General features: G+C 41.9%; 1 protein-coding gene across 3 annotated transcripts in view; it reads left to right on the top strand.

Annotated features, from left to right (window-relative positions):
• Nucleotides 1-27,257, top strand: part of ATP11A (ATPase phospholipid transporting 11A) — a 223,149-nt gene that overhangs the window by 92,816 nt on the left and 103,076 nt on the right. For all 3 annotated transcript variants that reach the window (XM_040425204.1, XM_040425205.1, XM_040425206.1), the window contains exons 3-5: nt 18,991-19,080; nt 26,826-26,906; nt 26,986-27,093. In XM_040425204.1, the coding sequence (XP_040281138.1) occupies nt 18,991-19,080; nt 26,826-26,906; nt 26,986-27,093 (279 nt within the window). The remainder of the gene's footprint in view (nt 1-18,990; nt 19,081-26,825; nt 26,907-26,985; nt 27,094-27,257) is intronic.

Genomic DNA, 27,257 nt, shown 5'->3' with positions numbered 1-27,257 from the left:
GTGCAGAACAGTGTGACACCGCCATGCCCTACACATGTGGTATGCTGGAGGGGCACTGGTAATTGTCCCTGCAGTGGAGGCTGAGGACACGGTGGAGAATGAGGAGGCAGACATTGTCGCAGGACCAACGGCCTGAGAACGTGGAGGCAGAAGTGGTGTCACTTGACCAAGTTGCTGGTGTGGCTGTGTCGAAACCACATTTACCCAGTGGGCTGTAAAGGACATGTATTGTCCCTGAACGTAGTTACAGCTTTACACGTCGGCGCTGCCGTGCACTTTAGGAGACACCGACAGGCTCAAGGACTGACCCACCTTCTGTTCTACATACATGTGCAGGGCTGGTACTGCCTTTTTGGCAAAGAAATGTCGGCTTGGGACTCTCCACCTCGGCTCGGCACAAGCCATCAGTTCTCTGAAAGGTGCAGAGTCCACCACTTGGAAAGGGAGGGACTGCAGCACCAGCAACTTGGCCAGGAGCACATTCAGCTTCTGAGCCGTTGGATGAGTGCACGCATACTGTTGTCTCTTGGCAATCGCTTCGGTGATCGATTGCTGACGTAATGAATGGTGAGGAGTAGAGCAGGAGCATCAGGACCAGCAGATAATGGGAAGGACAGACCGCTCCCTTTGGCTGAGGTGGTGGAGCCTTGAGTTCCTGAAATCGGGTGTGTGCCGCTGCGTGATGCAGCGGTTGCTGCGGCAGGCTGGACCACCACATCTGAGCCACGGTTCTCCCAGGCCACTTTATGGTGACGCTGCATATGTTGACGCAGGGCCATGGTGCCAACATTGGCACCTTGGCCATGCTTCACCTTCTGCCCACAGATTCTACAAATGGCCATGTTCACCTCCTCCGGCACCTTAACAAAAAACTGCCACACCGCCGAGTAGGTGACTTTACCCCCAACACTCTGCACTGACTGACTGCTACCGCCTCTGCTTCCGTGAACCCCTGCACCACCACTTTCCGGGCTGGTAGACTCCTGCAAAGCGGGTGGTCTACCCCAGGCACGTGTGGCTCCCAACCTCACCCTGATGAATCCCGGCCCCGCTAGTGACTTGCTAGCTCCGCTGCTGCGTCACGGGCAAGCTGACACCCTCTTCTCCTGATGATGAAGCCCCTAATTCACCCAGCTCCCAAGTGTGATCAGCTACATATTCATCATTGAGTACTGTGTGCACATCACTGATGTCCTCCTCAACAGTCTCTGGGTCAGGAGCCTGACCGCTCGCAACACAAGCTCCTACGCCACTCTCCTCATCACTACTTTCCCGCCTACCGGAGGAAGCGGCGGATGTCTCCTCCACATTTTGGCTGGCCAGTAGCTGCTGACTGTCCTCTAGCAGATCCTCCTCACTGTATAGTGGAGCTGAGCCCACAGCATATAATACTTGTCTGACTGAGGGAACAGAAAAGGACAGAGGCAGGTTGAGGACAGTTGAGGGCACAAGGCCTGCTCCTGGGCCATACCAACTAAGGGTCGTGTCTGACAAACCCACCGACTCTTGGCTGGGGGTGTCTGATGTCACTTGGTATGAAGTAGATGACCGAGTCAACCATTCAAGAACCGCTGGGTTGCTGGTCAAGACACGACCGCTAGATGACATCGGGAGCTGAGGCCTTTCACTGCGACTCCTGCTGCCACGCCTCCTTATTCTGCTGCGACCTGTGCCTGCACCAGAAACATTTAGGCCTCTGCCACTCCCCTGTGCAGGGCCTGGCACTTTTCTGTCTGACATACTCTTAGATCAAATAAATAAATAAAAAGGAAATTAAAACACCCCCAAAAAATCTGTAATTTTCTCACTTCACCACACAACGGCTAATAAGACCTTTTATCCCATTAATATAACTGCACCGCTGAATGGCAAATATGCCCTTACTTTTTTCCACTTATACACGCCACAAAAGGCTTTAGAGAAAATAACTGCACCGCTGAATGGCAAATAGGCCCTTACTTTTTTTCACTTATACATGCCACAAATGGCTTTAGAACATATAACTGCACCGCCGAATGGCAAATAATATATATTTTTTTGCCACTAATACACGCCAAAAAGGGCTGTAATTTTCTCACTTCACCACACAACGGCAAATACTTTTTTTGTGCCAATAATACACGCAAAAAAGTGCTTTAGAACATATAACTGCACCACAGAATGGCAAATAATATATATATTTTATGCCACTAATACACTCCAAAAAGGGCTTTAGAACATATAACTGCACCGCTGAACGGCAAATAATATATATATTTTTTGCCACTAATACATACCAAAAAGGGCTTTAGAACATATAACTGCACTGCTGAATGGCAAATAGGCTCTCACTTTTTTCCACTTATACACTCCACAAAAGGCTTTAGAACATATAACTGCACCGCTGAACAGCAAATACTTTTTTTTGTGCCACTAATACACGCCAAAAATAACTTTAGAACATATAACTACACGACTGAACGGCAAATAATATATATTTGTTTGCCAATAATACACGCCAAAAAGGGCTTTAGAACATATAACTGCACCGCTGAACGGCAAATAGGCCCTTACTTTCTTCCACTTATACACTCCACAAAAGGCTTTAGAACATATAACTGCACCACTGAACGACAAAAAATATTTATTTTTTTGCCACTAATACATGCCAAAAACGGCTTTAGAATACATAACTGCACTGCTGAACAGCAAATAATATATATTTTTTTTACACTAATACATGCCAAAAAGTGTTTTAGAACATATAACTGCACCGCTGAACGGCAAACAACTGCACCGCACAAGGGAAAATAAGACGAACCGTATAAATATTTCCCTGTAATAAACCCTGTTAATGGCTGTATCAAACAGCACTTGCATACCAATAACAAGAACGGTTTGCTGGAATTACAGAGCTGTATAATGGCAATTTGGATCCGCAGTCAGTGCAGCAAGGTGTAATAGGATTGTTCCTATTACCCAGGCTACTGAATCCTGTTCTGCTTTAATACTGTGGAATGATTCCTCTCTATCTTTTCCTTAAACTTCTATACAGCAAAATAAAAGTTTTAAAGTCTTTCCTAGCACTGTCCCTAGCGCCTGCTGACGTCTCTCCCTGCACTAAGTACACTGGAAAATGGCTGAATCCAAGATGGCTGAGGCTATTTATAGGGCTGTGACATCACAGGGCTGGCTGGCTGCTGATTGGCTGCATGCATGGCATTATGGGCGATCCCTCGTTCCCAGAGATCCTTGCTCCATGTCCTAACACGTGCAGCAGCCATTTTAAATAAAAAAATATGATTAGTTACCACGAAGCGTGAGGAAAATCGGATTCGATGCAAATCAAATTTTTCCTGAAATTCGGGTCAAATTTCACTTAGTCAACTTCGATTCGCTCATCTCTAGTCAAAAGCACCTATTCTTTAACTGGGGGGGTACAAAGAGGGCCATTCTTTTTACTGGGTGGCACAAAGGGGGTTGTTCTTTATCCTAGGGAACAAAGGGTGTCATTCTTTATACTGGGTGGCACTATGGGGGACATTATACATACTGAGGGTACTGCAGGCATTGGGATAAATAAAAAAAAGCCAAATAAATTCATCCATTTTTAATGGCCATTAAAAGCTGATGCAAAGCGACCATTAAAGATGGGCAGATGGCCAGAACATGAATGCACAAATGGTTGAAAAATGGCCATGAAAAACTGTTATGTTTGACGTTGTTAGTTTTTGTTCCCTTTCAGCTCTCCTTATTGTTCCTGGTTATCAGGAGTTTCAGAAATGACAACAAATAGCAATAGACAAAGATAACAGAGTCAGCAGAACTAGAGATGAGCGAATTTCATATTTTGAAATCCGTTCACACTTTGTTGGTTAAAGGTCATTTGCGTTATGGATTCCGTTACCGCGGACCATAACGCAATTCTATGACGGTATGTATAATGGAATGCCTTTAGAAGCATTCCGTCATAATAGAAGTCTATGGGCTGCAAAATGGATAACGGGAAGGATCTGTTTTGCAGCCCATAGACTACTATTATGACGGAATGAATAACGGAATGCTTCTAAAGGCATTCCGTTATGCATTGCGTTATGGTCCGTGGTAACGGAATCCATAACGCAATTCACCTTTAACCAAGAAACAAATTGTGAACGAATTTCTCTAATCAGAACCATCGTCTGCAGCTCCTGAAGGTCTCTGCATGTGCTTGTGTGAATGTTGCTTCTGTTGATTCAGTTTACAAGAAGGAGAACTTTTGGGCTTAGGAATAGAAATCAAAGCACCTATGATAAACAGCTGCAGAAAAGCTTTATTCTCTGCTCCTGGGTGCTGATTTATGTTATTCCTAAGCCTTATAATTAGAGCAATTATTGATTTAGTAGAATAAGTTGTCCAGTGTTTTGTTAATGAGATACTTTCCTATTAAAGCTAATGAAACCAGCACAGCTGTGTGCTCAGCTGATTGCTGCGCTTCTATTAAGTCCGCTAGCCGTGCATAGGTAATCACAAAATCACCGTCTTTAGGCGATTTTATTTCATCTCTGTTGCAGGGAAATGTTTATTGGATTAGATAATTACATTTGGTTTGAACAAAAAAATATATAATTAGTGCAGTAATTAATTTATTACTGAGAACTTTCATCTGCTAACATTATGATCTGGCACACGCTCCTTGTTTTTTTAGCATTATGGCCGTATGTTTCCTATTGTATTGTGTGTATTAGCATTATCTAGCATTAGAGGTCATGATTAGTTAATGAAATAATTGCAGATCTGGTTTAAATAATTGAAAAAGAGCATAGTCATCAGATGTCATAAAGTCATGTTTGGAAACGGCTTGAAGTTTTACATCTTTCTACAGGGGGGTTTCATCTGTATTTTTATTCTTTTGATTTTACACTAGCGCTCGTTTAATTAAAAAAAAAAACTGTCCCTTTGATGAACAAAAAGTTTTATTTTTCTTTCTAGATCTGAACATATGCTGGAAGACAGTTATTGTACACTATAAGAACATATAAATATAAGTCCTTGAGGTGCCCACTTCAAGATAAAGATTTGATATATTTCCCTTCTTAAGTGACGACTGTCTGGGTGACTACCAGTATAGCCACTAGAGATGAGCGAATCGATTCTACGTGAATCAAATTTGTTATAAATTCCCCAACAGATGTTAAATTCAGCAAATCCAAAACTTTTGTGACTGATCCCGCATGAATCAATCAAAATGGCAGCCACCATTTTACAAATCAGATGACACAGAAGAAGGCATCTGCCACAAAAGAGGGATCATTTTTGGACTGCTTTTTAATTTTAAGCAATTGGGTCACTTTCGATTAGGACCACATTTATTCAGATCAAATCCAATCTGACCGATGATTCGACCGAATCGGAAGCAAAACGAAATTTAGGAAATTTGCTTATCTCTACTGGCCACCATTACAGCGCCAGCTTTTCTAGATTCCTTAAAGGGATTGTCTCACTTTAGCAAATAGCATTTATCATGTAGACAACATTAATACAAGGCACTTACTAATGTATTGTGATTGTCCATATTGCTGGCTTGATTAATTTTTCCATCACATTATACACTGCTCAGGGGTTATGACCACCCTGCAATCCAGCACCGGTGGTCGTGCTTGCACATGATAGATTGAAGCGTGGTCATAACCTGGATATGAGCAGTGTATAATCTAATGGAAATATGAATCAATCCAGCAAAGGAGGCAATATGGACAATCACAATACATTAGTAGGTGTCTTGAATTAACTTTGCCTAGGTAAAAAATTGCATTTTCTGAAATGAGACAACCCCTTTAATTTGTACCACTGACACTCTGCCTAAGGCCTCATGCACACAAACATTTTTCTTTTCCGTTTAAGTTCAGTTTTTTGCGTACCGTATACGGAACCATTCATTTTAATGGGTCCGCCCAAAAAAACGGAACGTACTCCATATGCATTCTGTTTTCGTATATCCGTTTTTCCGTTCTGTTCAAAGATAGAACATGTCCTATTATTGCCTGCAAATCACGTTCCATGGCTCCATTCAAGTCAATGGGGCTGTAAAAAAAACAGAACAGATACGGAAAGCATCTGGATGTCTTCCGTATCCGTTCCGTTTTTAGCGGAACCATCTATTGAAAATTTTATGTCCAGCCCAATTTTTCTATGTAATTACTGTATATACCATACTTCCGTTTTCCGTTTGCAATCTGCAAAAAAACAGAAACAAAATGAAAAAACGGAACGGCAAAACGGAAGCGGAATGGAAACACTACTGAAACGGAAAAACGGACCGCAAAACACTCAAAAATTCATACGGTCGTGTGCAAGAGGCCTAACGGAGGATTCACTGAGGATCAGCTGAACACCCTCCACAGTGATCAGATACTATCACTAGGACAGGCTACAGACAACCACACATTTTCTGCAGGGGCTACTATGGAAGAAATGTGGTATCACAATGCACCTATTGAATGAGTCCTCCAGAGCAGGAGCTCTCTTTGTAGAGGATGGTTCCAATGTCCATTTTGTTGAACAGGGCATATGGAAAGGTATTGTCCTAATGGGACAACCCTTTTAAGAGCACGTCTGTCTAGCATGCAGCAGACCACAAATCAATGCAAAAGTAAGCAGATCGTCAAGGTCACTGTACACAATAACCAAGACTTAAGCAAAGATCACAAAGAGAATTCACTTTTTTTAGTATATTAGATAGATGCACATGGAGAGCTGCAAGAATGCTATTCTTCCGCTTTCTCAACAGATCCATGAATATTGACTTAGACATTATGACCCTGGAAAGGGATCTTTATACAGTGAGGCTGTTGCTATTAAGATGAGACTATTGATCATTTCATAAATGCTACATCATTTTCAGATCAGTTGCGGTACATCGGAGAATTATTTGACCTCAAGAGGTTTTACCTAGCGTACATAAACACTTGTGTTTTGATGTTTCCTCTGCTTTTGAATTGTTTATGCAAAAATAAGCATCCAAAGTTGATTCGCTCATCCCTAGCACTGACATAAAGAAATAAAGAACTACCCAATTATTGGAAAATTAGCTATAACTGGTAAAACGTTGGTCTTCGGAAGTATATTATAATCATCAAAGAATTCTTTGCATTCCCATTATATGGTCCTGACTCCATGTTGCTACATTTTCAGCCACTGTACGGGTCCATTCACACATCCGTGTGTGTTTTGCGGACCGCACATCGCCGGCACTTAGTAGAAAATGCCTAATCTTGTCCGCAATTGAGGACAAGGAAAATAATAATAATAATCTTCATTTATATAGCGCCAACATATTCCGCAGCGCCTTTTCACAATTCAGAGGTTCATGTACAAACAGTCATAAATAACATAACAACAGACAAGTTGATTATTACAACAAGAGGAATGAGGGCCTTGCTCGCAAGAGCTTACAATCTGTGAGGGGATAGGGGTGACACAAAAGGTAGAAGTGATTGTTATGTACGATAAGTCCAGCTATCTTGGGAGAATAGGGGAGCAAATATAAAGCCACATGAGCCGGTCAGCAGCCAATATACGAAGTGCTTCTGGGTGCAGTGGAGGCTCAGCTTCAGGGAATGATAAATGGGCTATCGGGAGGTTAGATCAAGGGAGGTGATAGGCCACCCTGAAAAGATGTGTTTTTAGCAAACGCTTAAAACTGTGCATGTTGTGATTAAGCCTGATTTCTTGGGGTAGGGCATTCCAGAGAACCGGTGCAGCTCGGGAGAAATCTTGGAGCCGGGAGAGAGAGGTTCGGATTTTTGTGGAAGTCAGTTGTAAGTCATGGGCTGAACGGAGAGCACAGGTAGGGTGGTAGACAGAGATGAGGGAAGAGATGTAGGGTGGTGCAGCACTGTGGAGGGCTTTGTGGGTGAGGACGAGCAGTTTGAATTGGTTTCTATAGTGTATGGGTAGCCAGTGCAATGACTGACACAGGGCGGAGGCATCAGAGGTTGGACAGATAGGTGACCCTGGCTGCTGCATTAAGAATAGATTGGAGATGGGAAAGTCTGGTGAGGGGGAGGCCAATTAATAGTGAGTTGCAGTAATCAAGGCGGGAGTGGATCAGGGCAACAGAGTTTTTGTTGTTTTGATAGTGAGAAAGGGGCGGATACTAGAGATGTTTCTGAGGTGCAAGCGGCATGAGTGGGAGAGAGATTGAATATAGGGGGTGAAAGAAAGATCAGTGTCAAAAGTCACCCCGAGACAGCGGGTGTGCTGCCTAGGAGTGATGACTGTGTTGCACACCGAGAGGCAGATATCAGGTTTAGGTAGGCTATTAGATGGAGAGAACACAACAAGTTCAGTTTTTGAAAGATTAAGTTTCAGATAGAGAGAGGACATAATGTTAGAGATGGCAGAGAGACAGTCGCTGGTGTTCTGTAAGAGATAGGAAGAACACCAGGAGAGGGCGGTGTCCTTTAGGCTGATGGATTGGAGCATGGCGAGCAGGAGATGGTGGTCTAAAGTGTCAAAAGCTGCAGAGAGGTCAAGGAGAAAGAGAGTAGTTACCGTTGCATTTTGCTGTCAGGAGGTCATTTGTCACTTTGGTGAGGGCAGTTTCTGTAGAATGCAGGGGGCGGAAAACAGATTGTACTCGATCGAGGAGAGAGTGATCAGAGAGATAGCGGGTAAGGCTACTTTCACACCTGTGTTAGGTGCGGATCCGTCTTGTATCTGCACAGACGGATCCGCACCTATAATGCAAACGCTTAGATCCGTTCAGAACGGATCCGTTTGCATTACCATGAACAAAAAAAAAAAAAATTTTTTTTTTTTTTTTTTTTGTTTACGATAATCCAAACGGATCCGTTTTGACTTTACATTGAAAGTCAATGGGGGACGGATCCGTTTGAAAATTGAGCCATACTGTGTCAACTTCAAACGGATCCGTCCCCATTGACTTACATTGTAAGTCTGGACGGATCCGTTTGCCTCCGCACGGCCAGGCGGACACCCGAACGCTGCAAGCTGCGTTCAGGGGTCAGCCTGCTGAGCGGAGGACAAACGGTGCCAAACTGATGCATTCTGAGCGCATCCGCCTCCACTCAGAATGCATTAGGGCTGGACGGATCCGTTCGGGGCCGCTTGTGAGAGCCTTCAAACGGAACTCACAAGCGGAGCCCCGAACGCTAGTGTGAAAGTAGCCTAAGGCGAGAGTAGACCAGACGCTCCAGGAGTTTAGAGATGAAGAATTGGAGACTGGTCTGTAGTTAGTTGTGCAGGATGGGTCGAGAGATTTTTTTTTTATTAATAGAGTAATGATAGAGTGTTTGAAAGAGGAAGGGAAGATACCAGAAGAGAGGGAGAGGTTGAAGATTTTTGTTAGGTGAGCGGTGACAGCCGGAGAGAGAGACTGGAGTAGGTGTGAGGGAATGGGATCAAAGGCGGAAGTGGTAGGACGAGAAGAAGAGAGGAGCCTGGAGACTTCTTCTACCGTGACTGGGTCAAATGTGGACAGTGAGCCAGAGGAAATGCGGGGGGGAGGGGGGGGGGTGAATAGCACTTAGTGGCTGGGAGCTGATTTCATGACGGATATGTTCTATTCTCTCTGTGAAGTAGGCGGCTAAAAGTCTTCAGCAGAGACATCTGTGGTGGGTGCCTGAACTTTAGGACTGAGGAGGGATTGGAAAGTGTCAGAGTTTTTTTTGGGTTGTTGGACAGTGAGGAGATTAGATTATAGGTCCGTAGCATGAATTTGTAATGGAGGAAATTCTCGGGTGTGCGCGTTTCCCTACATAGGCGTTCAGCACTCCTGGAGCAGCGCTGGAGGAAGCGAGTTTGTGGTGTAAGCCAGGGTTGCTTTGGTCTGTGTTTGAAGGTTCTGAGGGTAGGGGGCGCTACTTTGTCCAGGGTGCTTCTTAGGGTGTCATTGTAGTGATTTACAGCCTTATCGGGGCAGGAAAGGGAAGAGATTGGGGACAATGATGCATGTAGAGTGTCTGTAAGTGTATGAGGGTCGAAGGCCTGTTGGTTTCTGTGCATGTAATAGGTAGAGGAGTGCTGGGATGGGTGCAGATTTGAGAGAGTGAAGGAAAGGGTATTGTGGTCAGAAAGCGGGAGAGGAGAGTTATTAAAGTTGGAGATTGAGCAGAGCCGGTAGAAAACCAAGTCAAGTGTGTTACCATCTTTGTGTGTCTGAGAGTTAGAGAGTTGAGAAAGGCCAAGAGAGGAGGTTAGGGAGAGAAGGCGGGAAGCAGATGGGGAGATGGAGCCGTTTATGGGGATGTTGAAGTCTCCCAAGATAAGGGTTGATATTTCTGAGGACAGGAAGTGTGGCAGCCAGGCAAGAATAGGACATGTTCTATTTTTTTTCGGGAACGGAAATGCGGACCCGGAAGTGCGGGTCCGCATTTCCGGATCCGGGCAGCACATCGTGCGGCCCCATAGAAATGAAGGGGTCCGCAATTCCATTCCGCAAAATGTGGAGCAAAATTGTGGACGTGGGAATGGATCCGCAAAACACGGACACCTGCAATGTGCGATTCGCAATTTGTGGACCGCACATCACAGACACTATAATAGAAAATGCCTTTTCTGGTCCGCAATTGCGGACAAGAATAGGACATGTTCTATTTTTTTCAGGAACGGAATTGCAGATCCCGAAAAAACTGATGCGGATCCCAAAAGTGCGGATGTGGATCCTGGAAATGCGGATTCGTATCTGTTCCAGCCCCATTGAAGGTGAATGGGTCTGCAAATTGCGGAACGAATGCGGACCCAAATTATGGATGTGTGAATTAGACATGAAATTATTAGCTCATAATTGTTCTCCCGTAAGATGTTCTGTTGGCATTTTTCCACAGGCTAAATTCTTAGCAGGTCTTATTCCATTTAGACAAGCATCACAATGAATTCTAGATCATGAATTCTTCTATTTAACAGAGCTTGGAATAAAGGGGTTCTCATATTTCAATGCCGTTTCCAAATGGCATTTATCATATAGAGAACGTTAATACAAGGCACTTACTAATGTATTGTGATTCTCCATATTGCCACCTTTGTTGGCTAGATAAATTTTTCCATCACATTATACACTGCCCGTTTCCATGGTTATGACCATATTGCAATCCAGCAACAGTGGCCATGCTTGCATACTGTAGGAAAAAACGTCAATCTATTCAGACTCCCGCGGTCCCGGCCACCAGAGAGGCCGGCGCTTTTTCCTATATTGTGCAAGCACGACTACTGCTGCTTGTGTATAATGTGATGGAAATATTAATTTAGCCAGCAAAGGAAGCAATATGGATAATAACAATACATTAGTAAGTGCCTTGTATTAACTTTCTCTACATGATAAATGCTGCTTTCTGAAGTGAGACAACCCCTTTTTAATAGCGAGTTTCAAAAGAATCCAAAAATACAATTCGACTTTTGGATTCTGAGGTAATTTTTGACTCTCCTGACCTTGCATTGGCCTCAAGGGTGCCAGTTCTTTGAAATCAATTAATGGGCTTAGCCACATGGTTAGGAACACTTCCAGAGTTATTGTTGTTTGTCTTTAAGGTTGACCTTCATTAAAAATAGTTATAGAGTGCTTTTCAGCTTTGCTTAACTAAGCCTATTTTGCTATACTCTGCTCTGTTACCTCCTGGAATGGCAACTTTATTCCTGTCCTACCTATTGTATAATTATTGCAAGCTGGGACCCTAAAGTGATAAATAATTGACCTTTGTTAATACAGTACCTATGGCCAATCCTTATGTTGCAGGTATTCTAGATGGAGTAACCTGGCATGGAACAGGACCAATGGCAATGTGTTCCAAACAAAAATATGGAGCATGATAGCCAGAAATAGATCAGAAAAAAAAGAAAAATGTTTGCCATCCACCTGTTTAAAAAAAAGATCCTTTGAAGACGTATGACATTTACTTACATGGCGTAGTGATACCTTGTGTTCAGAATGTATGGCAATGTATGCGTCCATCTAATGAGCAGAGTGTTGATGGACAGACATTTCTCCACAGCCAGATATCAGGATGTATACATACAGTCGATTCCACCCACTAGATAGATAGTACCCATGGAGATCAGTTAATTGCTAACCCAGCTTCGACTTAAAATGGGGTTGTCTTTATGGAAATACATATTACGCTGTTTCTGGGCGCACATAGTATCCATCATCCAACTATTAACAGACCCTGAGTAGGAAGTAAATTTACATTGTTTTGTCCTTGAAGGTGTTTTTTGGGAGTACAGTACTGATGATCTATCCCCATCCTGTTGGGGTCTGACAGCTGGCCTCTCAGAGAATACATAGCACAGTGCTGTACATTGTATAAAGGCTGTGCTTGGTATTGTAGCCCAAGCTCATGAATGGGTTTGAGCAGCACATAGGCCATGTGCCTGATAAATGTAATGTCAATGGCCACACCAGCCAATCACAGCACAGCTTTAATTTTTCAAGAGCAAAATAAAAATTTACAATTTTTCTTTTAGACAGTTTCATAAATTTCCTCAGTTATATTCTAATGGAAATTTGCCATTTCAGGTTAGCCATATTTTGTATTGCACAATATGGATCACTAGAAATTGCAAATTCTAGAGTGCTGTGAAAGACCTGTGGTTCTTCACCGTGTTCATGAAGACTGGATTAAACATTTAACTAGGTGCCTCTGGCAGAAAGGTAGATACATAGAACAAGTAAAGCACTTTAGGAAACTTTGGCCTATCTTAACTCATAAAAAAGATGAAGATAAGTCAAAACTGACAATTTCTGTGTGTTTCTGAGTAAATTCTAGCTAAGACGGATATATCACATGACCTCCATCCCACTGGAAAAATCTTGAGCTTACTTCAATCTGGCAGATTTCAAAATGGCCGCCAAAAATTTTCCCTCCACCAGATAATGCAGCCTCCCTCCCAATAATAATTTCGCACATTGGAAATCAGTTTTCTATAAATTACACCAGTTAAATAGGTGTCCAGACTTTTGCCTTACCCTGTATATATTTATACTGTATATCTTCTGGGAATTAGTTCTGTAGTGGTAGGCAAGATTGGGATCAAAAGCATCTGAGATAGTGACACTTAAGTCTATTTCAACCAGGGCTTTGCCTGTTCTTTATTTTTGTTGCACACAATAAATGTAAAATCTTTACATTCAGGCCCAAAACACAAATCAGCTTCTACTCTGCTGGGCAGTAACCAAACATACTAGTCATCCTGACTATACAAGTGGCCTAGTACCCACCACTTGAGCAAAATTACATTAATGTGTTTTACTTGATCCCAGGAGTAAATGTCCACTTTGAGGCTAGCAACCTCTGTAACAGTCTCCTCAGACAGGTTCTCTCTCCTCAGATGGCTTTCACTGTCTAGAGCACACCTTGCACCTAATTAGCCCAGTAGTGACCTGGGCCACCACTACCAACGTGTCCATTATTCCATAAAAATCCAGGTCAAAAGCAGGACTTACCAAAACCCTGGGTGAACTACTCTTTATTAGGGATACTCAGCTTTCCTGGATTCCTTATATCTCATCCAGCTTTTTCTTTTTGGAGCCTGGTACAAATATGAGAGGAATTTTGTGGAAATGTAACGATCCCTGATCACATTTCCTTTCTCTGTCACACTGGATAGATTAGATAGATAGATACAATATATCTATAGCAGCAGGGTACCAGCAGCAGGGTACCAGCGACGAGGTCCTAGATTGAGAGGTCTACTTAAATTAAAAAAATTAAAAAGTTGCAGCACTCCAAAATAAGATAAAGTGTTTGTATGCAGTTTTTCAGCTCTGTCCTCAGAGATTTTCTCAATAGCTTGAGGGTCTGAGGACAGAGCTGAAACATTGCATGGACATTCACCATTTTTCATTTCATTTTTTTTCTTTTTTAGATAGACATAGATGTATATAGATAACCCAGGATCCACCCTTCACAATAGGCGATTGTCAATAACAGCTCAGCAAGATTATGTTCAGAAAATAGGATAACAAAAACTGCAATCAGAATATAAAAACGGAAAAATAAATATGTGTTTAAAAATTATACAGGGTGGCCCACGAAAAAGTACCTGCCTCCAATATCTTCAAATGAAACTGCCTAATAGTAAATCTGTTTTAGGTAACCATAGCAACCAATCAGAGCTCAGCTTTCATTTTTTCAGAGCCCTGTAGGAACTGAAAGCTGAGCTCTGATTGGTTGCTATGGACAACTAAGACTGATTTATTATTCAGTTTGATAAAAGTGGCCTATTGTGTCAGAAAGATGGCATTCTCCCTGGAACAGCGAATAGTGATTGTGGAAGGCTGTGTGCAAAGCAGGTCGATTAAAGGGGTTCACCCAGGCAGCCCCTCTGAGATGAGCATCGGATTCATGTTCCGATGCTTCAGTGCAGGGCAAGGGCTTTTTCAGCAGATCTAGTGACTTACAGGGTCTCGGCTAGGTCAGCGCTAAAGCCCATAAAAATTAGAAAACAAGTACAATATGTCGTTATATATGTCAGCGCTGCAGTCTAAACTGTGACGTGGGTAAGTCTCACACTTTAAAAGCAATAAAGTCAAACAGACCGCGCTGCTGTACACCAATATGAATCTCCTCGTCATTCACAACGGGCTATTTTTCATCGGACATTGAAAACACCATCCAGCTCCCCATGAAAGCGTCTCTCCTCTTCCAGACTCTCCTATAGGGATCAAGGATCCGCTACAATGGTGAAGTATTTCCAGACTCCGTAAATATAAAAAGGGTTTATTCTACTTACAAACACATCCTTGTTAAAAGCACATCAAAGTCTTAAAACCGCATGCACATCCACGCCCAAGACTTTGATGTGCTTTTAACAAGGATGTGTTTGTAAGTAGAATAAACCCTTTTTATATTTACGGAGTCTGGCAATACTTCACCATTGTGACGAATCCTTGATCCCTATAGGAGAGTCTGGCCCGCCCAGTTCTTCCAGTGACGTCACCGGGAACACTGCTAGGCCGCAGCCTCTGCCTAGCAGTGTAAGGTTGTAAACCAAAAGTTGGTTGAGTGGGAGAATAAAGGGATATGTCCGGTTAAACCCCTTTAAGGAAACACAAGAGACTTTTGCCAACAAGTACCCAGGAACAAAACCACCAGCTAAACGTAGTCAGTGTCTGGTCCGGAAATGGCATCAAACTGGCTCTGTTGCAAACATGAAGAAACCGAGGCCTCCATCAATCAGGGTGGCATGAAATTCAGCAGCGGTTTGCAAGTAGCCCCGAAAAATCAACCCGAAGTCTGTATCAGCAAGTTGGTGTATCACAAACGACGTGCCACACCACACGGAACTCACCGGCACAGGTTCATGAACTGTTTACAGAGTAGCGAACTGTGAGCAAGGGGTTATGGCCACCACATTCCCCACACTTGTCCACATGCGATTTTTATCTGAGAAAATTTAAAACAGAAAGTGTATGCTAACAATCCACATACCTTGGATGATCTCAAGGAAAACATCACAAACACTATCCGCAGCATCACTGTTAGATGTCAACAGGGACCACATTCAACAGGGACCACATTCAGCATCTTTTGTGACTTGTGGGTAATTGAAATAAAATAATCCACTTGCTCGTTCATCTTGTCATGCTATCGCTGAAGGCGGGCTACTTTTTCATAGACCACCCTGTACATTTCCCTCAAAGTGAAAAAAAAACATTAAAAGTCCAAGGGTCTTATCTTCTCAAGTGAATTTTTGAATTGTTAAAAATAATCCCTTTAATTTTAAATTGTTCTAATCTTGAAGATTTTTAAAGCTGTAATAATTGAAATGCCAGAGATTTGTAATATGATAGGTGCAGTAAGTCTGTCATATTAGGTTGGTGACCTCAAGTGTATTGACACCACTCAAGATATGACAGTAGAGAAACCATAAAGTGCCTCTCCTATATCCTCTGCAGGACACTATACAACTAAATAGTGTGTGGTAAGAGTTCAATGACTTCTCAGAAGCCAAGGATGTAACTGTTTATTCTTACGGTACTTTGTAATTATACTTAAAGGGTTTCTATCACTTCGTTTCACCTATTTAGCTTTCAGACACTAGCGATCCGCTAGTGTCTGCTTTATCTAACCATCCTAATATAAGAGCTTATTGTCCTGCCGTTTAGCTAAAAAAATAACTTATATAGATATGCAAATGAGCCTCTAGGTGCTATGGGGGCGTGATTAGCACCTAGAGGCTCCGTCTACCTTAACAAACTGCCGCCGCCCAGCGCGTCCCTCCAGCCCGCCCATCTCCAGCTGAAGCGATCCTCTCCGTGCGCGTCTCTGTTCTGCGCATGCGCAGTGAATGTCTGATCGCTTCCCTGCTCAGACATCTCCACTGCGCCTGCGCCGATGACGTCATAGTGCTCCGAGGAACAGGCGCAGTGGAGATGTCTGAGCAGGGAAGCGATCAGACATTCACTGCGCATGCGCAGAACAGAGACGCGCACGGAGAGGATCGCTTCAGCTGGAGATGGGCGGGCTGGAGGGACGCGCTGGGCGGCGGCAGTTTGTTAAGGTAGACGGAGCCTCTAGGTGCTAATCACGCCCCCATAGCACCTAGAGGCTCATTTGCATATCTATATAAGTTATTTTTTTAGCTAAACGGCAGGACAATAAGCTCTTATATTAGGATGGTTAGATAAAGCAGACACTAGCGGATCGCTAGTGTCTGAAAGCTCAATAGGTGAAACGAAGTGATAGAAACCCTTTAATGTTGCTATGTTCTCCCATTCCTGTTGTTTGAGATTGCAGTTGTGTCTCCAGCTGAATGTTCAGTGTCGTCTCTTAAACAGAGAAATTGTCAAAGGAGAAAAGAAAATCGCCTTTGGTGGGGGCGCACTGCGCCACCAATGATTAATACTGGGGGGCTTGGGGGGGCGCACTGCGCCACCAATGAAGAGAAATCTCTCATTAATTCATATACAGGAGGCGGGAGCTGGCTGCAGAATCACATAGCCGGCTCCCGACCTCTATGAGCGGTAGCTGCGATCCGCGGCACCTAAGGGGTTAACTACTGCAGATCGCAGCTACCGCTCATAGAGGTCGGGAGCCGGCTATGTGATTCTGCAGCCAGCTCCCGCCTCCTGTATATAAATTAATGAAAGACTTATCTTCATTGGTGGAGCGGGGGCCACAGCCCCTCCCCTTCTTTTGTCCTCTCTCCTCTAATTGGCGGCAGCGGCAGCAGCAGCACAGGGGGAGGGAGACGCTGCTTCCTTCTCCCCTGTGCTGCTGAGGGAACACTGAGAGCGCTGACAGCAGCGCGTTCTGTGTTCCCCATACGTTATCGGTATATCGGCAAAATAGATGCCGATACCGATAACTGTCAAAATCCTGAATATCGGCCGATAATATCGGTAAAACCGATAATCGGTCGATCCCTACTACCGTCGATGTTTTGGTCTACTTCAATATCTGCTTATACAGACAAATGTTTCATAGTATATAGTATACCAGTAAGAACTATGACATGTTCCTTCTCATGTCATGTGGACAATAAGAGTTTGGCCACTCTCTGGTTACTGTTGACCGAAGTATGTGTAAGATGACTATATGACACTTACTAATATGGGCTTTGTTAATGATCTGTGCCATTTGCTATATTTCAAAAGAAATGTCCCCTGCTGGACAAATCTGGTCGGCGCTGTCCACATTCAGCCTCCTCCTATCAAATACAATGTTCCTGCACAAAGCATCCAGCTGAGCAAGTGCAGATGGCAGGTGCAGGGCGTTTGAATGGAGGTAGCTGAGTGACGTATCTGGTCACAAGACCGTCCATCAGTGGCCATTTTATGAACAGGACCTCCATACGGACATCACAGAAGACTTGCCCAACAAGAGGACATGAAATATGATAGACACTTTTGTCTCTCTATACCAACTATACTGGTTACTTTGAGACAGATTTTTACGCCAGAATTGTGGCTGTTTTGATGCTTAAAGGTACATCATGCAAAGCCCTAGATACACCAATTTGCGCCACTTTTTAGACACAATACTAAATCTGGGCCAGTAAGTTTGTAAAAATATGGTTACAATATAAGAGCAGATGTGGTGGTCTGACTTTGTAACCGCATAAAAAATGTAGTTCCTGATGCTGATTATGTGGCTACAGAGGTTGATGCTTTCTATACTGTCCATTATATGAATGCAATATAGGGAAGGCATCTTAAAGGAGTTGTCATAAATAAATATTAATTTACTCTGTTAGCTCACCCACAGCATAAAAAGTTGATAATTGGAATAATTTGAAGAAAAATTCTCGTGTGTCTATATATTGCAGTTACGTATTTGTTATGGTGGCCTCTTGTGTCCACCTAACGTGTTCATTGCAGGTGTTCACACATGCTCAGTAGCTCAGTCAGACCACCTGTATCCTCTATCCTCTACATGGAGTGATTTCTGTTATTATGCAGGCCAGCCTAAAAAATCCACATATTAGAAGTATCTTCTTCCCATGAACACTGGAAAGATTAGGTGGACATTATGAGGGATAGTCAACAGAACCCCAGGGGTCACCATAACTAGTATGTCAAAGCAATATCCACACACAGGAGTTTTTTTTTTTTAAATGGCACCAGTTAGAAGCTTGTTTTATTTGATCTCACAATGAAATATAATATTTCATTGAGCGTTAACCAATTTAACCCAGATTGTAGTACATGGTAAGATGGATATTTGTGTTCTTGTATCTTAGCCATTTTTTCTGTTGATCTGTACAGCCTATTTTAGGGCTGTTCACACACTCAGCACCAGGCCAACATATGCAGAAGTCAGACCTCACTGGATTTCGGAAGGGTGCATGGTTATCTTGGTAAACATTTTTCGTTTCTCAATTGTGGGACCCAAGGCCCCACTTATATCTGGAGGCACCCCTTCATTCACATCGCCATAAAAGCAAAGCAGGTTGAACAATAGCACTGATCGTGAATTCTTTAAAAAATTACAAATTGATGTTTTTTTTATGATTAATATTTAGTATATTTACATACATTAATATGTGTGTCTTTTTTGTTTATTTCTTCAGTACACATTTTGGAACTTTATACCCAAAAACCTGTTTGAACAGTTCAGAAGAATAGCAAATTTTTACTTTCTAATTATTTTCCTTGTACAGGTAAGTTTTTGCTAAATTTTAATGTTTAATATAATGTACAAACTTTTATATTTTTGTGTTTTGTCATTTAAAATTTACAATGTCAATGTCTTACTTAAAAAAAAAAAAAAAAAGCATGGCTTTATATTCTTTTCAGAAACTAAAGGCATTATCCAGGATTTTTCAGGCGATGGCCTTAATCCTCAGGATAGGTCATTGCTATCTGATTAGCGGAGGCAGTGAAGCGAAGAGGAGCAACCAGCTCTATCCATCACACAGTGGACAGAGCAGGGTAGTTCCAGTGCTGTTGCTACTGTAAAACAGGTGATCGTGGAGGTGCGGGGTGTCAGACCCCTGCAGATCAGATAGTAATGGTGAAATTGTAAAATCCTGGACCACCTCTTTAAAGGGTTTGTCTCATGAAGCCTTGTGTTGTGTCGGTGTCCGGGTCTCAGGTGAAAGGAATCATATCCCACTTCAGCTTGGATCTGGAGTTTGTTCACTCTCCCCAACGTGTAGAACAAAGATGAAAAAGTGACCCTGCGAGTAAATTCCAAAATTGCTTTATTTCTTCATTTTAAAAATCTAACAAAATAATAGCAAAGATAGGCGCACTCTGCAATCTTACTAAACCCTCAAACTGATTTTAAAATTGAGAGATTAGTCAACATGTTCTACGGTGTAGGACATGTCTAAGCCCGGGCACCGCGCCAAGGTTTCTCAAGTAGCCCGGGACCTAACACTCTCCTAACTGAGCCGTATGGGCAATACCAGGAGCCAGTGGGCAAATTACAGGAGCATGAGGCCGACTCACAAACAACTCACCAGTTACCTCCAGCATAAAACCATGCTTGCAGTGGGAGGAGGGAGGAGTCTGCGAGTCCCACTCAAGACTGGCTGATATAGCCCAGGCTTCACAGGTGCACCTAAATGTGACCTGTAGATGGAAAACAGGCACATTTAAATTTCTTCATTTTAAAAATCCCATGATTTTCTGACGCATTTTGACCAATTCAGGTCTTATCTATGACTTAGCTATGTTTATAGGCTCTTTTAAAGTACAGTCCAAATAATATACATTGTCTGTGCTTAGTTATTGTGTATGAAAAGTGACTGATACTCCATTGTACTTAATGATAAGGCTGTGCGTGGATTTATCTGGCTGGATTATGCGTTTTTCAGAATGTCCGTTTTATAGACTCTATCATGACATTATAGATATGTGTATATCTAAATAATACTGTATTATTCTGTACACTTAGGAGAAACTTGCATGATGTCATTTTTGGCTTTTTTATAACCTTCAAATTGATTTCTAGCTTTTTTCTTATCAGAGTATATATATATATATATAATATATATTTAATTCATAAATATCTGTAGAAGGTACAGTATGTAGTGGAAAAATCATTACTATAGATTGCACACCAAGTATTGAAAGTTTATCTCCCATATGATTCTGGTAACTTAGTCATAATATTACGATAATTTTCATCAATATCTACACTTATGTTTAATAGGGAAACTTAATTACATTAAATTGAACATTACTTTGTACTATTTTCTGAAGAACTATAGTGCTGGACCACTAGCAAATATCTTTGATGTTCCATTTTGTTGATAGGCATGTTTTCTAGGAAAGTGCAACAATATTCTTTCTGAGATGAAAGATGTGGAATCTTAAAGTAATTGGGGAAAGGATAGCATGTCATGGAAATGTATGAACTCTTATTTATTGTTTAGCTGCTTAAGATAACCAGTGTCTTAGCTTGTTCCTCTGGCCTTGGCGCTTGAGGGGGACATTGACCCTAAAAAGTAGTTCCAACAGCCTAAGATTTGGAGAGTTATTTTGTGGGTGCTCACATTGGAGAGCTCTAGCTTTCCTTGTGCCTTTGTTGTGTAACAGATCTCCTGGCACCCCGACCGGGTACCTCAGTTGATAGATGCTCCTAGTGCTTTCCGAGGACTCCAAGCACTCCACTTGACACCGTACGCACTGCAGACCCCACGAACCGCCGAAGCTTGGTTGAGGTCTCACCGTCTCCTACCCACCCTGGACCTACGACAAGGCTCCAGGCTCCAGTGGGTGAACCTCTCCTAAAACCAGAGAGCAGGAACAGCTCTTAAAAGAGCTAGTAGTTATAGCCAGGGGAGTATAGCAAATCTCCCAGCGTATAGCAATCCCCCAGTGTTGATCAGTTACCCAAACACCAGCCTCAACATGATGAAGGATAAAACAGGCACACTTTATTGAGGGCTACCCGCCCGTATTTATGCAGGTCTCCATTTGGTGGACACGCCCCTAGGGGACCAGAAGGAAGACTGTGACACAGGACAGATACGTAGCAACTCAGGATACACAGACACAACATATCCCCACAATGCATTATGGTTTCCTCCTCTCTGCCCTGGAGACACCCGAGGAGCAATTCAATTATCTCTCAGGACAAAGGGAAATCGCCAATACACATGTGGAGACAACAGGACAGAAATTACCACCCAAACACACAATGTCACAACCCCACAGCAAACACAGACATTTAACATATCCCCAGATAGCTCAAGTCTGAGTGCATATCATTAGGTGAATGGCACTCAGAATACACGAATACAATAAAATTAGCTATCTGGGTACCCTCACATAACAAAATACAATTCCAAAGACAGATTTAAGCTGTGCGGCCGGTCTGTCTTCTCCTTTAAAGTTAGTATGGGCCATAATCCTGAGGCAAGAGGCTGGTAAACAGGCCTCTCCAAAACCCAGTGGCGAGGTTGGTTTCGCCACAGTTGTGATTTTTTTTTACCTTGATCTACTATAATCATGGAATCATGGCTCTTCTGAGTTAAAAGATCCATCCATCCTCAGACAGTTTATTGTTTTGTCAGAAAGTTACCATTGGATAGTTACAGACATGTACAGGGATAGCTAAATATGTCCAGTGTAACTACCACACATGACATGGAGGAGTGAGATTTTGAAGATAACTTTGATTGTAGGTAGTTTTTTCAGCTTTTGAGATGTTTACAATAGCAAATGATTATAATGTTAAACTAACAAAAAAAGATGAGTTACAGTATATCTTTGATGCCTAGTTTTTATTAATGTTCTTAAAGTGGTGAGAGCTTTTTGTAAACCATATGGAAACGGTGGCTGATTCACTCCCAAGACCTACCTTATGAATCTGTCTGGTACCCAGTTAAATTATACTAGCTGTGCTAAGAACTGAACCCATTACTCTGACAGCCAGTGACCAAAAAGCTATTGGCCATCAGTTGATGACTTTTAAACGGCAGTCTCAGCCCCTTAAAGGGGTTCTCTGGGAATTGAGAAAATGAAAATAGGTAAATATTACTTTATAATAAATACATTTCCATATATTTTTCATCATTTATTATGGCACGTTTTGTCGGGGGAGCAATCATCAGGGGAAACAAAATGGCCGCTGTCCAACCAGTACACACAGCTGTCCTAATCACACAGGAGGACAAGTTACTTCACAACACTGAGGTAAAGAGCTGCCTCCTCCTTCTCTCTACTTGTCAGTTATTATGATCCTGAATACAGAGATAAAAACTTTAGATGAATCTCTGGGGAATTTAGTTCAGAGGAGACATGAAGTACAAAGAGGACGGACAGGACAAACTGTGGTGATGTGGAGCTCTAGTAATGGAGACTGCATACAAGTGCTGCTGCTCATTACCCCCACCCTCCTCTATGTACTTCATGTGTCCTCATCATTTCCATTTCCACAGAGCAGAGAGGATGATCAAGCAGCTCTTTAGCTCAGTGTTGTGAAGTAACTTGTACTCCTGTGTGATTAGGACAGGTTATGTGTGTACTGGTAGGACGGTGGCCATTTTATTTCTCCTAGTGATTGCTCCGTAGACAAAATGAGCCATTATAACTAATGAAAGGTATTTGGAAACATATTTATTATCAAGTAATATTTAAGTATTTTCATTTTCTTAATTCCCTGAGAACCCCTTTAAGGCCACAATTAGTACTTTTTTTTTTTACAAGATTAGAGGATTGAAGGAATACCCCAAATAGTCAACATTGTATTGGTGGTGGCCCTCAGATGTCTTTTTCCCTATATTTGCAACAAGAAACCCCAGACATAGCCTTCATTTACCAATTCAAATTGTTATTTTGTGTGCCTGGTTGAGGTATTGGAAGACACAAAGACCAGTGTACAGCCACGTTTAAAACAAATAGAAAAACTTTATTGAACTTCATTACTGTAAGCAGGAAATAGAGGAGTTGGTCCACCCTCTCAGATATACAAATTGGTATACCCATATTTAAGAGATGCCTTAGGAGTCTTGAAACGCCCTCTCTAAAATGGGTTTTGGATACTTATTCCAGGCAAATCAAAATGTAACAATGGAAAGAATAAACCATGACTTATTCTGGGGTATTGTAGTATATTTTTGGTATTCTACTCAATTCTGTTCTTTGCAATTCTTTTCTTGACGCTATATATTTTATCTTCTACATTTTGTATTTTCTTCTTAAATGAGTTTTACCAATATTTAAAAAGGACCTTTCACCACTCCTGACACGTCTGTTTTAATAGCTTCATGCATTCCCCACGTACTAACAATTCTGGAACATCTATTCTTGTGTCTGTTTGTTGTCCCATTCCTCTATTATTTCTACTAGAAGTTCTGAATAATTGCTAGTAGTCTGCAGTAAGAGTACAGAGGGGAGGTAACAAGTTGGGGGTGTGTACCTGCACAGTCTGAAAATGGCAGCACTGATTGGATATAGTGAGTCTGTGCAGGTACCCCCCCCCCCCCCTCTGTACCCTTACTGAAAGCTAATAGCAATTCATTCATAAATTCTAGTAGAAATAATAGAGGAATGGCACGACATACAGACATAAGAATAGATGCTTCAGAATTGGTATTACATGGGAAATGCATGTAGCTATTAAAACAAACATGTCAGGAGCGGTGAAAGGTCCTCTTTAAACGTATTACCTATCCGCTGGGATACCCACTGTTCACATGAATAGGGTCCTGTATCCCGCTGTATGACTGGAGTACTGACTGATCATGTGTGCTCCTGCTCCATTCATCTGTGTGGGACTTCCAAAGAAACATTTCTTTGCCATCTTTGGCATGCACGCTTGACCACCACTCCATTCATACATGGGGCCCCCGGGACCTACATTCTCTTGATCATTGGGGGACCCAACTTTCGGAATCCCACTAAACAGACACGAATTCCCTATCCTGTGGACAGGGGATATATTTAAATCTTGGTATAACTCCATTAAGTTTGAAATACAAATGTTACAAATACCATCAGTTAAATGAATTAAGGGTGGTGGGTTGGAAATTCTTTATTTTTATTGATATTCACAGGCACATAAAACTTTAGAACTTAAAATGGACATAGGTACTGTAGACAACTTTACAGGGTGCATATAGTATATATACATTTACAGCATAGTTACAATAACTGAATTATATACTATCCATATGGAAGCACAGTTCTTCAGTAAAAGTCAGAGGGTGAGAAGGTAGACTCTAGATATCACTTGGAAGACCTTTAGTTTTATACATGATCTTCAAAAGTGATGACAGACTTCTATAATAATATGAAAGAAAAACATTTCTCCAGTGAATATATTAAGGAGTACACAGGAAACGTCTAGAATAGATTTTTCCCTCAGCGTCAAATGCTATGTTTCTATGAATGTTGTCTGGAATTCCTGTGAGACACCCGCTGCTTAGTTCCGTAGTACAACAGAACAGATAGTTGGTTATTTAACGTATACAAGATGGAGGCTGCATCTTGCTTCTTTGTAATACAGTGTTACATAATTATAAGGACTATGTCCAGTAGAGATTTGCTGTAATACAGTTATAGCATTATAGTACTGTAGAAACTCTGCCTGTTAATCATCAAAGGCAGTCACTATAAGGGCTGATGTCACATGATTGTGAGATGCTCTCCTGTCCGCCGACCCCCTCAGCATTGGAAGTGTTGAAGAACAGTGATATCAAACTGAATGCTAACTTTTTGAAATTAAAGGGGTTGTATCATTTCAGATATTGGGAGCATATCTCTAGGATATGCCCAGAATGTCTGATAGGTGAGGTGGGTCCTGCACCTATCTTTAGAACGGAGCCCTCAAATTGAAGTAGCACTGGCTCGGCTACTTCCGTCAGCCCCAGAGGTGGGACCCGCACCAATCAGACATTTGGACATATCTTATCGATATGCCCCCAGTGTCTGAGATGATACAAACTTTTTAAAGCATCCAATGAAGCTACACTATAAGGTCAAAGAACAGTATATGGACCGCCTTCCTAAGTTCAAGTGTTGAAGGGGTTGTCTCACTTCAAAAAATGGCACATATATATATATATATATATTATATATATATATATATATATATATATATATAGAGTAGATGAAAAACGGACAGCACTCCAGGTAAAAGTAGATGGTGTTTATTCACCCATGTGGATGGCAACGTTTCAGCTCATACAAGAGCCTTTGACAAAGGCTCTTGTATGAGCTGAAACGTTGCCATCCACATGGGTGAATAAACACCATCTACTTTTACCTGGAATGCTGTCCGTTTTTCATCTACTATTGACGGGGTAAGCTGCTACATCCCTGGACATAGCACCCTTTCTGTGTTGTTCTTCCGGTGCCGCCATTGTTTTTCTTTTTTTATATATATATATATATATATATAGTACAGACCAAAAGTTTGGACACACCTCATTCAAAGAGTTTTCTTTATTTTTATGACTATGAAGGCATCAAAACTATGAATTAACACATGTGGAATTATATACATAACAAACAAGTGTGAAACAACTGAAAATATGTCATATTCTAGGTTCTTCAAAGTAGCCACCTTTTGCTTTGATTACTGCTTTGCACACTCTTGGCATTCTCTTGATGAGCTTCAAGAGGTAGTCCCCTGAAATAGTCTTCCAATAGTCTTGAAGGAGTTTCCAGAGATGCTTAGCACTTGTTGGCCCTTTTTGCCTTCACTCTGTGGTCCAGCTCACCCCAAACCATCTCGATTGGGTTCAGGTCCGGTGACTGTGGAGGCCAGGTCATCTGGCGCAGCACCCCATCACTCTCCTTCATGGTCAAATAGCCCTTACTTTCAGAGTTTTCCCAATTTTTCGGCTCACTGACTGACCTTCATTTCTTAAAGTAATGATGGCCACTCGTTTTTCTTTACTTAGCTGCTTTTTTCTTGCCATAATACAAATTCTAACAGTCTATTCAGTAGGACTATCAGCTGTGTATCCACCTGACTTCTCCTCAATGCAACTGATGGTCCCAACCCCATTTATAAGGCAAGAAATCCCACTTATTAAACCTGACAGGGCACACCTGTGAAGTGAAAACCATTTCAGGGGACTACCCCTTGAAGCTCATCAAGAGAATGCCAAGAGTGTGCAAAGCAGTAATCAAAGCAAAAGGTGGCTACTTTGAAGAACCTAGAATATGACATATTTTCAGTTGTTTCACACTTGTTTGTTATGTATATAATTCCACATGTGTTAATTCATAGTTTTGATGCCTTCAGTGGGAATCTACAATTTTGATAGTCATGAAAATAAAGAAAACTCTTTGAATGAGAAGGTGTGTCCAAACTTTTGGTCTGTACTGTATGTATATATATATATATATATATATATATATCCACAGACATAGGCCATAGAAAATAATTAGCTGAATATTCTGCCTCACATTGTGTTTGACTGTATTTTGTGGTGTCTTGCAGCTTATCATTGATACCCCAACCAGTCCAGTAACCAGTGGCCTGCCACTATTCTTTGTTATCACTGTGACTGCAATTAAGCAGGTAACTATCTCCTGACATCCACCGCCTTTCAATGAAAAGTTTATATCCTGTAACTTTCTTACTTCTACTACCTTTACAGGGCTACGAAGACTGGCTAAGGCACAAAGCAGATAATGCTATGAACCAGTACTCTGTCCATGTTATCCAGCATGGCAAATTGGTCCGAAAACAAAGTCAGAAACTTAGGGTAAGAGTCAGTTACTTTTCTTTCTGTTTAATGGTGGTTATATGGGTTATGCCTATACTGCTATGCATACTATGTAACTCAGGACCATAGCTGGTCCCTTCTGAGGACTAGCTATAGAGGTAATGATTTTCTTACAAAAGATACATTATTTTTTATAAGGGTTT

This window comes from Bufo bufo, chromosome 3 (genome assembly GCF_905171765.1).
Source record: "Bufo bufo chromosome 3, aBufBuf1.1, whole genome shotgun sequence".
Lineage (NCBI taxonomy): Eukaryota > Metazoa > Chordata > Amphibia > Anura > Bufonidae > Bufo > Bufo bufo.
This window is presented reverse-complemented; position numbering and strand designations above follow the sequence as displayed.